General features: G+C 43.3%; 1 protein-coding gene across 1 annotated transcript; it reads left to right on the forward strand.

Annotated features, from left to right (window-relative positions):
• Positions 1–1,452: 1,452 nt before the first annotated feature.
• LOC123389333 (multiple C2 and transmembrane domain-containing protein 2-like) lies at positions 1,453–16,648 on the forward strand. The gene is made up of 2 exons (XM_045070857.1): positions 1,453–1,971; positions 16,592–16,648. Exons 1-2 carry the CDS (start codon positions 1,507–1,509, stop codon positions 16,646–16,648), a joined length of 522 nt encoding a protein of 173 aa, XP_044926792.1. The 5' UTR covers positions 1,453–1,506.
• The last annotated feature ends 236 nt before the right edge of the window (positions 16,649–16,884 follow it).

Consider the following 16,884-nt stretch of genomic DNA (forward strand, 5'->3'; position numbering starts at 1 on the left):
TGGAAAGGAAGATGGTAACTTTAAAGCAGGGATTGGCCAACTACACTCTGCTGCATTTATGTAAATAAAGTTTTATTGGAACACAGCCACACTCATTTAGGTGTTGTCCATGTCTCCTTGGGTGCCAAACAGCAGAACTGAGTAATCGTGATACACCATGTGTCCTATAAAGTCTTAAATATTTACAACTGATTTCATAGAGAGAATCTTTGTCTACCCTGGTTCAAACACTAAAAGGTACTGGTTATTTGATAATATTGATTAAAGATGCTGTTATTGTGGTGGCAAATTTTGGCTCTGCTTTCCCCTGGGGCAACATAAGAAAGTAGTCTTTTAGTTATGAAACAAATATTTTATGTGTAGAAATTATGTGTGTGTGTGTGTGTTTAGGGTAGACAACATGAGTTCATTACATGCATTGTGAAACGAATACCACAATCAAGTTAATTAACATATTAACTTGTTAATTTGTAAATTTCACCTCACATATTTAGAACTTTTGTGTATGTGTGGTGAGATCACAGAAGATGTATTCTCTTAGCAAACTTCAACTCTACATGGCATTATTAAAAAAAAAAACAATAAGAGATCACAAGTTTTGGTGAGGATGTGGAAGACAGAGAGCCCTTGTGCACTGTTGTCGGAAGGTAAACTGATACAGACACATGGAGTACAATATGGAGGTTCCTCAATAAATTGAAACTAGAAGTGTTATATGACTCTGGGTATATATATCCTCCCAAACTAAAATCAGCATTTCCTCACTCTCTTGTTCACCTTAGCATTATTCACAGTTGCCAAGATGAGGAAAACAATCTAAGTGGTTATTGAGGGGTGAATGGATAAAAAAATGTGAGGCACATTGAGATATGAGTTAGGCATCTGGAGAGAAGGAAATCCTGCCATTTTCAACAACATGGCTGAACCGGGAGGGAGAACATTAAATGCAGTGAACTAAGAGAAAGCAGTCTTCTTATGAAACATTCTTTTCACATCAACCTCACAGTTCCATTCATGACTAGAATTTTTCTATGGCTCCTCTGACAAAAATGTTAAAAATTCAGTGTCTTAAAAATGCTTTAAGGGGGGCGCCTGGGTGGCTCAGTGGGTTACAGCCTCTACCTTCAGCTCAGGTCATGATCCCAGGGTCCTGGGATCAAGCCCCACATCAGGCTCTCTGCTCAGGAGGGAGCCTGCTTCCTCTTCCCTCTTTCTCTGCCTGCCTCTCTGCCTACTTGTGATCTCTGTCAAATAAATAAATAAAATCTTTTAAAAAATGCTTTAAAAATATTTGTAAACATTACCAAAAAAATGTTTCCATCTCAGTCTCTTAGTGGAACGTGTGAGATTTTCCAGTCACATCTTACACTTCGATGTGCTTAGATACTACCGAGAAGGCTCATTTGTGTTCTCTCTCCTCACATGGTGTTTTCTAGGAGCCGCTGTGGTTGTTTCCCACACAGAGGAGCTCTCTCATGGAGTGACTTCCTGGGTCTTCAGGCAGCCATGGAGGATAAACCGTCTGTCTGGGGCTCTTTGAAACAGTGGAACAGGCCTTTGTTAATCAACCTGAGCAAGAGGAGGGTGAAAAAGAACCCAAACAAGCCCTTAGACCTACGGGCAAGGCGTTCCCTGGACCGCCGCCTCAGCCTCTCTGTCCCTGACCTCTTGGAGGCTGAGGCCTTGGCCCCAGAGGGCAGGCCTTACTCTGGGCCCCAGTCATTGTACACCTCAGTGCCCAGCAGCCTGTCGATGGCGGGGATCTTGCCCAAGAGCAGCAGTAGCTCCTTGAAACAGTCTGTGGAGGAATTGGACTGGAGCCAGGAAGAAGCCGGCTACCTCCGTGTGGTAGAAACAGACTCCGAGGAGTCCTATGCCTCTCCCGCCGAGGACAGGAGGCCTTCTAGCAATGGCATCCTGGATCTGCTGCAGAAGACGCCGGCTGGAGACGAGGCCCTGGAAGAGCCAGAGGTGAGACCAGGGCTGGGCACTTTCCTGCTCCTTCTTCTGTTTTTCTCCTTTCTATGTGTACTCCTTGCCCTTGGAAGATTTGGTTTGGAGTTATTTTTGTGGTTCGCTTGGATGGAGAGAATGTCATTTATAAGAATTTGAATTCAGGTAATATTGATTGCACCCACTGTTCCCATTCGTTTTAGGGTTGGCCTCTATGTATTTTAAAACTATTACAAATAACCTCTCTGGGATACTTTAAGGCATTAAAAGCCCTATTGGATGAGTTTTCCTTTTTCCATGTTCCTGGCAAAGAAATTAAGAGCATAACTTTTCCTCGAACTTTTTGCTTTAAGTGTGTGTGTGTGTCTCCACCACTGCTCAGTGTTAAGGTAGACAAAAATGCATGTTAGTATTCCTTTAAAAAAAAGATGAACCATGAAATACTGTGGACTCTGAAAAACAATCTGAGGGTTTTGGAGGGGCGGGAGGTTGGGTGAGCCTGGTGGTGGTATTATGAAAGGCACGTATTGCATGGAGCACTGGGTGTGGTGCGTAAACAATGAATTCTGGAACACTGAAAAGAAATTTAAAAAATTTAAAAAAAATAAAAATTAAAAAAAAAATTAAATAAAATAGATCAAAAGTGTTCCTCAAATGTGGAAGAGGGAGGTTGAAGACGTGGAGTCAAAGTACAATCTTTGGATGTCCTCTTGCTGGCTTTTAAGGTAAATGAAGGACACATGAACCATCGAGTACAGGTGGCTCTAAGGCTAGGATAGAAAAGAAAACATAGTCTCCCCAGACTTCCAGAATGAACTCTCCTATGCAGACAGTGATTTTAGCTTATGGAGACCTAGTTCAGATTTCTGACTTCAAAAACTATCAGAGAATAAACTGATTTGTTTTAAAAAAAAAAAGATTTTATTTATTTATTTGAAAGAGAGAGAGAATGAGCAGAGAGAGGGGGAGAAGCAGACTCGCCTGCTGGGCATGGAACCTGACATGGGGCCTGATCCCAGGACCCTGGGATCACGACCTGAGCCGAAGGCAGTCGCTTAACTGACTGAGCCACCCAGGGACCCCTGCATATTCATCTTCCTAAGAAATGTATGAATGTGTGTCTCCGTTTGACTGTCAGAGGGTTTGAACTTGCTCCAGTCTCACTTGTATGTGTGTGCATTTGTGTGTGCTTGTGAACCACGTGTGCATGTTTGCCTGTGGACAGCTTCACTTGCATTCTCTAAAAAAAAACCTGAAGGATGCAAATTCTTATGGTTTCATTGATTTTTTAATGCTTTAGTATTTTGATGAGATAAAATAGCCAAATACAATTATGAGAAAATCTTGTCTATCTAGAACACGTTTAATATAAATTCAGTCCCCAGATTAGTAAATCATGGTGACTGGTTTAATCAGTTTTTTTTTTTTTTTTTTTTTTTTTTTTTTTTAGTTCCCTATCAATGACACTAAAGTAGGTTGCAGCTTTGAGGGAAGAAGTGAATTTTTTTTGTGGAGACTCTAAGTTTTTGTTATAATTGCATACAAACCTGGATCTTCAACTGGGATTTTTGTTATTCAACCAAATTTTTTTATTTAACCAAAGACTGTTATATATTGGGGTGTCATATATTTATATTTAATTGTGTCATATATTTGGGTGTCATTATGGAATGGATCTTGGATATCTGGAGTACATTGTGACCAGATTCCTTTGGAAACTTGATGATAAGTCATGATTAACCATTCAATCATTTAACTATCTTTCTCCTTACCACTTACTTTTATGAAATTCTTTTTGTAACCATGTTGCAGTTTTTACCATTGTTTATAAATTTGAAATATGTTTTTCCAGTAATCAAAATATAAATCAGGTGAATTATTAAACATAATTCATAATTTATAGTTCAGTGTGAAGGGGGTAATTATGTCCAATGTAGAATTGGATACTGAAGTTTACCTTCTTGTTACATTATTAACTGATCAGAAGAAAATGTGTGGTTTTTTTTGGCTTTGATAGGCTAACACTCTCGGATTAGAATTCTTTTAAGATTACTTTTTTTTTTTAAGATTTTATTTATTTACTTGACAGACAAAGATCACAAGTAGGCAGAGAGGCAGGCAGAGAGAGAGGGGGAAGCAGGCTCCCTGCTGAGCAGAGAGCCGGATGTGGGGCTCGATCCCAGGACCCTGAGATCATGACCTGAGCCGAAGGCAGAGGCTTAACCCACTGAGCCACCCAGGCGCCCATGATTACTTTTTTAAAAAAGATTTTATTTTTATTTATGAGGGAGAGAGAGAGAGAAAGCAGGAGCATGGAGGGAGGAGTGGGGGAGAGGGACAAGCAGACTGCCGCTGAGTGGGGAGCCTGACGTGGGGATCAATCCTAGGACCCTGATATCAGAACCTAAGCAGAAACCAAGAAACAGACACTTAACTGAGCCACCCAGGTGGCCCTGGAATTTTTTTTTTTTTTTTTTAGGTTAATGCCGTGAAGTTGTTTTGCTGACTATAAATATTCGAGTACCTACTCTAACTCAGGCACCATAAAGGTCGTGACTAGAAATAGCGATGGTTAGGAAAGTAACCCTGCCTTTAAGTTATGAGGTATTAAGAGACAGCTTTGTGTAGCTCTAAAGGAATCTTAAGAGGCAAGAAGATATTGGAACTGTCTGTGCAAAACATCTAAGCCTTGCCTCTTGGCAGCCTGGTGGTTGGAGGATATCAGTGCGTGGGGACGGACACACTTTGTGACAGGACGTGAGGGCCTGCCCAAGCTGGCATAGATTTGATGGGTGAGGAAATATGGTGGACACAACTTGAAGTGTGAGTGGGGTAGTTAGGAGGTGGTGAGCATTTTGCTGCTCCAGACATAGGTGTTTGAGGAACTTTCCGGTGTGATGTGTGCTAGGAAGGGTGGTCTGTGTTGAGGGGCTGTTTATGGATGGTAAATGGATGGTCGGTAGTGGTTATTTTCTCTTCTCTGGGCTAAATGCAAAACTCTTGGAATAATTTAAGTAATTTTATTTTTAACTCACCCATGAGAAGAAAGCAAATTCTTTTTTTAATATTTTATTTTGAAGTCATCCGTGCCCTGAATCTGAGGTTCGAACCCACAACCCTGAGATTAAGAGTTATGTGCTTCATCAGCTGAGCCAGCCAGGTGTCTCTAAACCTCTTTTTTGAATACAAATCTGCTTCTATTTTCCTATCCTAGGACATGCAAAGTAGAAACTGAGACTGATCCACCCATGGTCACTTGCGTACTACGTATCTGCTTTGTTTGCAGAGGATGGCGGGACTGGGCTATAGCTAATCAGGCCTATGGGATCACATGTGGTCAAGTGCATTGCTCTGTCTATCCCCCTTTTGAGCTCCCTTCCACCATATTGAGTGGGCTTCTCCAACTACCCGAGGATCTAAAATTTATTACATGGTATAGAAGTTACCACTCCCTTGCTTATCTTCCCCACTAGGCTGTGTAATTTGGTCTGTGGGTAGGTCTAAAGGAGTCATGTCTAATTTGTATTTGTTTTCTTGGGGCCTTACTGTGTGCCTGACACAGAGCATGTGCTCAATCACTATTTACATATGAGGAAATCAACGATAGTAATGTATCCATTCAGGTTCATACAGTTTTTATCAGTGTCTTTGTTGTAAGTACTCTTCAGTTTATAATTTCATTAAAGTCAGAATTTCTTTGTTTATTCGTTTAGGATTTTTTAGAAAGAAACATACTGTAAATGAAATTTTTATCTATATGATTTCACTGAAAACAGAGAGATTTAGACAGGTATAGACTTTTCAGCCCAAGTATGATACTAGCCTTAAATCTGAATGTGTTCTTCTGTCTTTTTTTCAATGAAGATGGAAGTTCTGGCGAATCCATGTCATGTGAGTTTGGGGGTTGGTGAATCTGTCTCTAGGATACAGGTTATCTCTTTTCTTCCTGAATGAATAATAGACAGGTTACTATCACTCTCATGGAATGGGAGAAGCAATGAGGAGGGAAGAAAGGATTGGCGTGGACTGGGCTGTAGCTTGTCAGGCCTATGGGATCACATGTGGTCAAGTGCATTGCTCTGTCTATCCCCCTTTTAGCTCCTTCCACCATATTGGGGTACCACAAGGACAATAAGATGTTTGCTGAGTATTCTTGGTGTGGCTGATATTATCTATAGCTTTCCAGAGCAGGGAGGGGTAAAGCAAGGAACATCTGTGGTTCAAGTACCCATTGATGTTTGTCTCCCATGTTTTATGTCCAAGGACAACTTCAAGGCTGAAGCTACAGCAGTGGGATAACACCCCAGATAATGATGTTGGCTGAGTGTCTTCCAGTTTTTTCCCCACTCCTGTCAGGGTCAGCAATGAAGTGAGGCGTGGGCTTACATTTAGGCGAAATGGAATGAGAAAGCAAAGAATAAAATTAAGAGGGAAGAGGAAAAAGGGATGTGAGAATGTAGAGGCCACATGGAAGTCTGAAATAATCAAGTATGGAACAGTCTCACTGTCGTGCTCAACCATCCCTAAGACCAAAGTGGAAGAAAGTCATTTTAGAATAAAGGATGCATTTGCTGGAAGAGGATTCTCCAGACTTTTCTCTTGGGTCCCAGATTCATACCACACTGGATAGTCCACAGAAACCTGATCACAACTGGTTCTGGCAGAATTCTGTCTCTCTGAAGTGCTCTCACAGATACAAACATTTGTTTCTTGGCAACATCACCATTATGCACCGGGTGGCACCCGTGAAATGACATGAAATGATGTTAGACTGTTCCCCTTTCCTTGCTTCTCATGGTCTCTGTAATCTTCAGTGACCCATCTCACATCTGTCTTCTCCTCTCACATAAATTCTCTCAATCCTTCAAAGCCCAGCTGAAAATTTCTTTTCCCTGTCAGGGTTTCCTGACTATATATAATCTGTATCTTTCCCCTACCTTTGTTTACACAGCATGTCACTTTTGCTGTCATGGAACACTAACCTCATTCTGCTTTCTCTAGAAATCTGTAGAGGGAGAAAGGGTTTGGAGCAAATAGAGGGAGTAGGGAAGGGAAGGCAAATGGGTAGTCGGCAAAGGTGTCACTGAGTAAGACCCTGAGAAGATCATTAGCTTCCAAGACCTGTATTAACTGTCCACTGGCCATCTGGCTCAGAGTACCACCTCATGATAACCCAATACCCATGAGACTGAGCTAGAAATTACAAATGGTGACTCATATGCAATGAGAATGAAATACTATGTAGACTCTCATATTTATTTTGATATAAACAGCTCACTGTGTCATTATTGTCAAGTTATTTGGGAAGTCAAATCATAATGAGCATCAACTTCATTAAAGGGGAGTGAGCAATAATTATATCAGGGCCTAGAAATACTTTGGAGAGCCTGTTGGGTGTATTGGCTCCCTGAAGTCAGCCTGCATTACAAGTCACATAGAATCAGGAGACTGTTTTGTGGACTCAAATCCCTGAGAAGAGAATGGATAGGTTCTGCACTGAATGGTGTAGATAGCCATCCATCTCCCAATAGTGATTGAATTCCGAAAATTCCGAATGAGGACTTGACATACTCACATTTTGTTGGCTTGGGCCAATGACATGATGCCCACATGCCAACCTGCCTAGGCCATGAGGCCAAGGTTCTTAGAGTCCTGTGGGCTGGGCTCTCTCTTCCCTCCATAGGGTTCAGGACTAAGTCCAAACATTCATCCAGGTCTTCTTTCATGACCTTGTCCTCTTTTGGATTGACACACTATTTGATTAGCTGTGTAATTATCACTTTCAGTCAGGCTGAGAACTTCACATGGTTGCCCGGCAACCAGATTGTCTCCTTTACATGACTTTTTATGTCTGGCCTCTGATGGATGAAAGGTGGTCTTACAGTTTTATCTTGCTTGCTGTCATCACCAAAACTTGGGGATATGAGGTGGTAAAGGGCACCTTTTTTTATTGCCAAACCCCTCCACCATTTTGTATTTTCATTGGTTGTTTACAAGTTGGCATCTCTCTCTCTCTTTTTTTTTAAGATTTTTAAAAAATTTATTTGACATACAGAGATCACAAGTAGGCAAAGATGCAGGCAGAGAGAGAGGAGGAAATAGGCTTCGCTGAGCAGAGAGCCTGATGCGGGACTCGATCCCAGGAACCTAGGATCATGATCTGAGCCAAAGGCAGAAGCTTTAACCCACTGAGCCACCCAGGCGCCCCTTGAAGTTGGCATTTCTTATTAGACTTGGAACTCCTGAGGAACAGACACCATACCTTTTTTTCTTTCCATTCCAGCTTTCTGCACATCTCATTTATGTGGGAAAAAATACACACACACACACACACACACATTTTAAAATATTTAATTATTTAAGTGGTGGGAAGAAGGAGAGGGAGAGAAAGAATCTCAAGCAGATTCTGCATGTTGAGCGTGGAGACCTGCATGGGGTTCAGTGTCATGACTCTGAGATCATGACCTGAGCTAAAACCAAGAGCTGGACACTCAACGAACTGAACCACCCAGAGGCCCTTACGTGAAATATATTGACTCATGTTTCTCCACAGCTGATTTTCAAGCTACAGGCCATGCTAGGTACTGTGGGGCTGCATGAATTTCCGCTGGGTTGGGGAAGGTGGTGATACGTGTAGGCCTGGGGGGGGGAGGGTGGGCTCTAAAGGAATCCCTAAGTGTCAGGTTAAATACAGTTAAGGAGACCCAGGGGTAAAGTAGCTTCTTTTTTCTTCTTTTTTTTTTTCCCCCTTGCCTTTGTTCTTCTCACTTCCTTCCCTGGTACTCATTTTATAAGATACTCTCTTCTGCTTTATAAAGTCCGGTATTTGGAAAATACGGAAAGTTGCCACTGGTTCCCCTCCTTGGTGTTGATGGAGTTGAGCATAGGCCCAGATTTCTCAAAGACAATGATGAAGATCTGAGGTGGTCCCGGCCCCTGATCATGCTGGATCACTGGGCAAGGTGAGTGGGGAGGAGTCATGTAGCAGGTGGTCAGGAAAGGTCCTCAAGAGGGAGGGCATATCCGCTCCAACTTAGGGAGGGAATAAGCCAAGTTGCTGAGTTTCATGCAAAATTTTAAGGCCAAAAAAAAAAAAAAATGAAAGGCTCTTAGCTCAGAAATAGGTTGAGGGCACAAGCACCTGACATGGTTTGCATATTATGTTTGTATTTATTAGTTATTATAGTGGTTTCTACCATTACATTTCCCAGAATGAAATGAGGGCCCAGAAGGTTTAATGACTTACCTAACATCATCAAGCTGGTGTTAGAGTCAGGAGCTAAATCCAGGACTGTCTGAATCCAAGTGCAAAACTCTGTGTACATCAGGAGTTTGGAAATGAGACGACTCAGAGCCGCTGATCTAAAAAAGTTGGTAGTCAAAGGGAGGTTTTTCTTTTTTAAGATTTATTTATTTTAGAGAGAGAGCTCACACAAGCAGGGGGAAGGGAAGATGGAGAGAGAGAGAGAGAAGCTCCAGGAGACTCCATGCTGAGTGCGGAACCCCCAATGCAGGGTTTGATCCCAGCACCCTGAGATCATGTCCTGAGCCAAAATCAAGAGCCGGGTGGGCGCTCAGTCGACTGAGCCACCCAGGTGCCCCTCGAAGGAAGGTAGTTATTTTTGTGTGTCCACTGTGCCCTTTTAAAGGCGAGGATAATTATAGTGGTTGAATGGCCTTATTGTCGTACTCAGCGACTAATACTCCTGAATGAAAGGATTATTGCCTCCTACCACCACATTGTCCATGTAGTCACCCACTGGGGATTTCCTGACATTTTATTTGGCAGTTGAAGTTTTAAATAACTAGCTTTGGTGCTAGCTTATGCAGATGAGTTGAGTGGTTTAGAGAAGTACCTTACCTTATTGGGAGGTTTCCAGAAACACTACTAGGCAACCACAGAGCTTCAGTTTTGTGACCACAGAGAAACACAGTGACAAAGCAGTACAGAGGAACTAGCTTACAGCTGGCACAACTGAACAGGTACATTAATTTCTCTACCTCTCAGTTACATGTTCTGTACTGTTAGTGATTTATCTCCAGAATCATTCCTCACCATCACCATGTCCACAAGAGAGGCACGTCAGCCGTGTTCCAGGGTCTTTTGTGGGGTTGGCCTCTTTCTTCTTCTTTCCTCCCTCCTTTCTCCTCTGTTGAGTGCCTACTACGTGCAGATGCTGCTGTAGACACCAGGAACACAACCGTCAACCGAAGAAACATCCACTATCTCGTGGAGATCTCATCCTGGTCCCAATGGGGGCAGGCTACAGATATGTTCAGAGAGGGCCAGGTGTAATAGAGAAAAACAAAGCAGAGAAGGTGATTGGGAGTGCTTGAACAGAGAAGTCCAGAAAGACCTCTTCTGGGCTGGTCACATTTACCCAAAGACCTAGAGGAGGCAAGGAATTCAGGTGTGTTGGTGCCTGGAGAAAGAGCTTCTCTAGAGGAGAGAAGAGTAAGTGTACAGGCTCCAGGAAGGCAGAGGAGTGCCTGGTGTGATTCAGGAATAGCAGGGCAGCAGTGTGAGGGGACAGTGGTTGGGGATGTGAGTTACTTTGGAGGCTGTGTGTGTCATGTGGGCTTTCCTTTTCTGTTGGGCAAGCTTGCGAGACCATAGGGCTACCTGGGGGTACCAAAGAATGGGCTAAGAAGGATCCCTTTGGGCTCAATAATGGTGTTGCTCACAGGCAGGGGTAAGTAGTATACAGGTGGTGCTTATAACACCTGCTCTAGACCCTGGGAATAGCAGTAAGTAGAAGCTTTGCCTTGGAGAAGAGCCATGGAGGAAGCATGCACAGGTCAATGAGCTGTGCTTGGAAGGGGTGGGGGCACTGTCCTGAGACTTTATTACCAGCCCTCTAGCTCTGTTGTGATGAAAGTATCAGAGGGAAAGGGATGGTTGGAATGAAGGAAGGGACTTGGTTGGCTGACCACCTTCATTGAGCTTTTTCCTCCAGTCTTCCTAAACACATCCCCCACCTTAATAACAATCATACTAGTAAGACAGCAATACTAACAGAAAGGCCACACCAGTATCGCTTTCTGAGAGGTTACATATAAGGACCTGTGCTTGGTACAATATAAGAGTATTATCTCATGGGACCACATCTGTTTGGTTCCCTCTACATACAAGCAGCCTAGTAAAGTGTCTGGCCCAGAGACAGCCTTTCAATGAATTAATTTTTCTCCAAATAATCTGTAAAGTAAGTATCTTTTTCGGCCCTTTTGGAGATGTTCTCATGTCTTGAATTTTAAGTAAATTGTGCAAGAATCCAAAGATAGGAAGTAGAACAAGTAGGATTCGAAATCAGGTCTTTCTGACTCCCAAGTCTCGTCTCCCCCGCACAGAGCTGGGCATTCTAATTTTGGATTCTCCTGGATCTGGGCACAGTGAAAAGAGTGGAGGACCCAGGACACTCCAGTAAAAGCCTAACTCTTTAATTTCCCTTCAGCAACCAATTATCCTGTTCACTTCGGCTTCCTTATTCGTACATCGGAGATACTGATGACAGCCTATGGGTCCTTAACAGAAGCATGTGTGTATTTGTAAATTACAAAGTGCTAAAAAAGTGTAAAGGGGACCATTATTCTTTTAAGCTACCTGCTGGTGAAAACAGTGCGTGCAAGGTGAGTGGACAGATATACTGAGTGTGAAAAGAAAGGTTGATTATACCACGGGTTGGCAAACTTTTTCCACAAAGGGCTAGATAATAAATATGTCTAGCTTTGTGGCCCACAAGCCTCTGTCGCAACATCCCAGCCCCGATAGGGTATCGTGAGATCAGCCATAGATAAACATGTCAATGAATAGATAGGACTGTGTTCCAACGTTTAAACCTTATCTGTAGAAACAAGTGGTGGGTTGGACGTTGCTGACCACTGCTTTATACTGACATGTGATTGAATAGAGCATATATGTATGTACACATGCGTGCACACACACACACACACACACACACACATGCACGCATGTGTGACTTCTACTTCTCATCTCAGTATCCCGGGGTAATCAAAGAGAACAATCTTGGGAGTGTGTGGGGGGGAATTAAATAGGTAGCCAACGATTGTACAGTCAATAGCCCCTTGAAAAGTTGTGTACAAATTTAACAGGCATAAACTCAGCCATTTCGTAGACCTGAATTTTTCTCAACCGACGTCTTAATTTTGTCTTCTCATCACCACGTGTGTTGTTTTGAATCTGTCACTGTATCCAGGGTCTACATTGGGGTCTGTCCAGCCATCCCATCTCCTTCATGCATTTTGCTACTTTCTTTGTCTGGTAGGTGTTTGTGTGTATGAACGCTGCCATCCAGAGTGTCCCGATTCTCGGGAACCTAGATGCGGGTATGGTCATTAAGTAAATCTGTATCCATGTACTCTTTGCTATACTGACGTACTCTTGAGTGTTGTTCAGACACTGTAGAAGTGCTCTTCTCAGCCAGCGTTTTACTCACTTAGCTTTTCGGGATGTGGGTTTATGTCTCCTTGTATTGAGGTTTAAATGCCCAGCGATTGTTTACATGGTTTATAATTTGGCTTCCTGTGTGTGCTTCATGGTGAGAGCGTTCGATGAGCCCCATGGGAGGGGGTATTTGTACAAGATCACACTTTGCACACACAAAAGGAAGATGGTTACTCTCATCTGTGTTTTGCTCTTAAGATCCTTGGTGAGTGAGTAGGGGAGATTTTCTTTTTTGTATCATTGGCCCATCCATGCTCATTTCTTCCCATATCGTGCTGAATTTTAATAAACCTGCATTCTTGCAGATAGAGGACTCTCAACTAAAGAGAATGCAAAATATAGTACCTTCCTACCAATTTCTATTTAGGTATAAGGAAATACCAATGCAAAGTCTGTGTCTTTAAAAACCAAACCAAACCGGGGCACCTGGGTGGCTCAGTGGGTTAAGCCTCTGCCTTCAGCCAAGGTGGTGGTCCCGGGGTCCTGGGATCGAGCCCCGCGTCGGGCTCTCTGTTCAGCAGGGAGCCTGCTTCCCCTCCTCTCTCTCTGCCTGCCTCTCTGCCTACTTGTGATCTCTGTCTGTCAAATAAATAAATAAAATCTTTAAAAAATTAAAAAAAACAAAAACAAAAACAAACAAACAAAAAAAACCAAACCAAACCAAAAGCACAAAACCACTCACCCAAAAAGCAGCAATGAGAGTTGTGTGAGAGCTGGCTAACCTTATACTAGTTTTTATGCTAAAATGTTGGTGCTATATTTTTTAATGTTTCTATGTAATTAGACTGTTTTGTCATATTAAACGTTTTTCTTTTTTCTTTCTTTTATTCTTTCTTTTTTTTTTTTTTTTTTTGAGAGAGAGAATGCATAAGTGGTGAGGTGGGATGGAACAGAGGGAGAAGAAGAGAAAGAATCATAAACAGACTCCATGCCCTGTTCAGAGCCTGATGTGAGGCTCAGTTTCACAACCCTGAGATCATGACCTGAGCTGAAATCAACAGCTGGACACTTAACCTACTGAACCCCCAAAGTGCCCCTGTCATAGTAAACTGTTTAGTGCTCATGGTATTCAAAATTATTTATCTTTCCCTGAGTCCTTGGAAATCATTTGGTTGAAAGGTTTGAAAACCATACTTGTTGGATAAATTACGACTCATGTATTCAGTGGAATACGATTCAGCAATGAAAAAGGTTTAATTTAAATGATTTATGCAGAGGACCACGTGGATGGGTTTCAAAGGCATTGTGTTGAGTGAAATATGTCAGATGTCATGTTTGCATACGGTATGAATCCATGTGCAGGATATTCTGGAAAAGGTGAAACTACATGGGGAAGACAGGCTGAACCCCAGTGGGCTTGAATGAATGAGTGCTATCAGGGAACAGAACTGTTCTGTCCTGATTGTTGTCATGGTCCCACAAATCTATACATGGCTTAAAAATTGTAATGCTGCACACAACAATTTTTGTGTGTTAACTTTTCAAAAGTCAAATAAAAAACAGAGTGCTTGATTATGCTTGTTGAGAACATCAACAATATATCCTCGTGATTGTGGGATACCAGGGATTCCTATGAGGAAAGTCATAACTGTGCTCTTTTTAAAGAAGAACTCATTGATGCAGTTACTAGGTTTACAAACAAGTGAAATCATTTAACTTCTACTCAGTGGATAATACCTTTGTCTCTATGAAGAATGGAAGGGAATAGTCAAGGTTATGTGTCCTCCAGCGGCCGTAACTTGGTCCTCAGTGCCTATGTAGCATTTCTGCTCTTCTTTATGTGATCACTTTCCTTCGTTGGTGTGTATATATGGTGTGTGACAGTTACGGTGGCTGTGGGAACCATAACTTTAAGTTCTGTGACTTTTCTGTGAGTAAAACCAGCCATAATATTGAATTAATGTCATTCTTCACATTTAATTTCCATGTTGTTGTAAGTGGAAGACTTGTCACATATTTGAGTAAGAGCGCTGTGCTCATGTTTGATAGCGTGTAAGTGACGGTGGTTGTGTGGACTCATTTTGTCCCTTAATTAATGTTATCATTAAGCAGAGGCCAGTTTGGGGGAGAGTATGTTGGGTGTGCCCCCTGAGGGGTGATGCTTTAAAGCCCCTATCCGTCCACCATTCTCCTTGGTGATAGAAGATTCTGGGCCACCACAATCTTTGGATCTTTGGCTAGTAACTGTGTACTCTGAATGGAAACTTTGAGCCCAACACTGGTAGGTTTGTGATAGGTTTGTGGGACTGCAAAATGGGAGACATTACCAGTGGGTCTTCAGGCTGCAGAGGATCATACAGGAGATGTTTTTTGTTGGTTCTGCCCGTGAAGATGTGTCTGGTCTCTCTTGGCTTTGTAAATCAGGCAGAAGAGTTGCTAAGCTTCCAGGAAATAATAGTGTGCAGTGTAAAAGGCATGAGGGCAAACATTGAAATTGGGGGAGTAGAGTGAGATTCTGATTGTCTTCCTAATGCAGTCTTCAGATAGTCCTGTCCACACACCCTAGGATGTGTTTTTACATAGAGCAACAAGGGAAGTATGAAGAGCCAGAGAGGAGGGTGACTAGTGAAGGCCCTGCTGGTGCCTCCCTTTCGGTCTACTAACAGGTCTCCCACACACAGGGTTGGGGATTCTTTCCTGTCTGGGCAGCGGTGGTTCTTCCAGGGCCAGGGGCCTCTAGTGGCTGTGGTGCTGGGAGCCTAGGGGAAAGGATGAAGTGTCTGAAATCACTCTTGTGATCGTGATGAATGAATGAGAAGATGAATTATATACACAGTCAAGGGACATCAGGGCTGGGATGGGTGGAGAAAGAGGCCTGTGTGAGAACCACAGATGCAGGAGCCATGGGGCTTCCGTTCTAAGTGGGGAGGATGTGTGATGCTTCAGGCCATCCTGGGATCAGGGCCCATTTCTGCCTGGTTGTAGCATTTCATGATGTCACTGCCTGCAGAGGGGATGAACCAGAGGACCCCAGCTTGTCTGTAAACCCTCACATCCCCCCATCTCCTGGGGGCTGCTGCTTGGGAACCCAGATTCTCTTACTGCCTGAAGCTCTACTTGAGAGAGACACACACATACACAAGCCGTGTGTGTGTGTGTGTGTGTGTGTTCATGTCTTGGAAGGTAGCCTACCCTCCAGGCAGGATCTCTGACTTGTGCTTGGCCGTCCCTGATGAGCATTGTGGATTAGAAGGCCCAGTGAGTGACCACAGTGCTCCTGGTCCTCAGAGTGTCTACCCTCAAAGGTTCATGGTCATCAAAGCTGTCTTTGCAGGTTGACTGCCTGCCTCAGTTTTCTTGAAACTTTGGAGTTACCCAGCCTTGTTTGGAGGGAGAAATCCCATGTTTCTCACACAAGAAATCAGCCCTGGCTAAGGCACCAGCCCAGCAGGGACATATCCAAAATGCGGGAAGACCGTTAACTCATGTCCCTTATACTCTGCCTTTCTGTGCTGACAGCTGTCCTTATCTCCAGCCCAGAACACCTCAAGGGGTCCAAGAGCTCTCCTGGACCCTGAATCTGCATCTAAAACCTGCACAGTGGATATGTTTACTGTATCCCACACTAACTACCGACCGTTTCCTTACCCTGTGGGATCATTTCATAGGTATCTTCAGTTAGGAAACCCACACCCTCCCATTCTGAGCTTTCGTTCAGAATTCCATTTTTTACTTTTTTGCTTGGGGATTGTACAGACTCTGGAAGATAAGGTGGGAGGAAGGTCTTCCAGATCACATTTTGAAATGTTTTCTCCTGAGCGATGAGCCGAGGTCTCTGCCATGTGATATGCCCACTTCTCTTTGGTTGCAGAGGACCAGGGAGGCCCGCGGTGGGAGGGACCTGGTGGGAGGGCTCAGGTGCTCCCACTTCATGCTGCCTGCCCACTAGAGCCTGGTTTAATGAAAGATGGCAGAGCAGCCTGGTGGTAGAGCAGAGTCAGCCTTGTCCATCCTCCGATGGAGGACTAAGTTGGCAGAGGCTGTAGCCAGAGGGCCTCTACTGAATCCAACTGTTATCGCCAACCCTGGCCATGTCTGTGGGAAGGCAGCCTGCGCACTTGAAATTGACCATGCAGATGGCAGACTCAAAGCGAATGACCTGATAAAGGCTATCTATCCCTGTAGGCTGATACCATTTTGCCTTTTGAAAGCGGGATTTTTTTTCTTTTTTTACAGAAGCTATGTGAAAGTGGTGATCTGAATGCTTCTCTGACATCCCAACAATTTGAATAACAATCTGTGAGTGATGTTCCTTAAAAACAAACACTGGAGTAAACATGATTTCTTAGCAAATGTGTGGATCTGTATTTCTTTGCCTGTTTTTAAAGCACGCCGAAGCAGATCCACCTACAAAGGCAAGCCTTGCACATTATGGCTGGGAAAGATTAATTCAGGGTGAATTGATCTGTCAGACTGGGACCGATTTTTCTAAAAATAGCAGCTAGGCAGTTGAGTGGGATGGTAAAGGA

This window comes from Mustela putorius, unplaced genomic scaffold (genome assembly GCF_011764305.1).
Source record: "Mustela putorius furo isolate JIRA1106 unplaced genomic scaffold, ASM1176430v1.1 tig00003972_pilon_pilon_pilon, whole genome shotgun sequence".
In the NCBI taxonomy this organism is placed as follows: domain Eukaryota; kingdom Metazoa; phylum Chordata; class Mammalia; order Carnivora; family Mustelidae; genus Mustela; species Mustela putorius.

Excerpts from the sequence above, each read along its gene's own strand:
- LOC123389333 (XM_045070857.1), top strand. The coding sequence starts at position 1,507 with ATGGAGGATAAACCGTCTGTCTGGGGCTCTTTGAAACAGTGGAACAGG. Across the intron at positions 1,972-16,591 it reads AGGCCCTGGAAGAGCCAGAG|AAGCTATGTGAAAGTGGTGA; the intron begins GTGAGACCAGGG and ends CTTTTTTTACAG.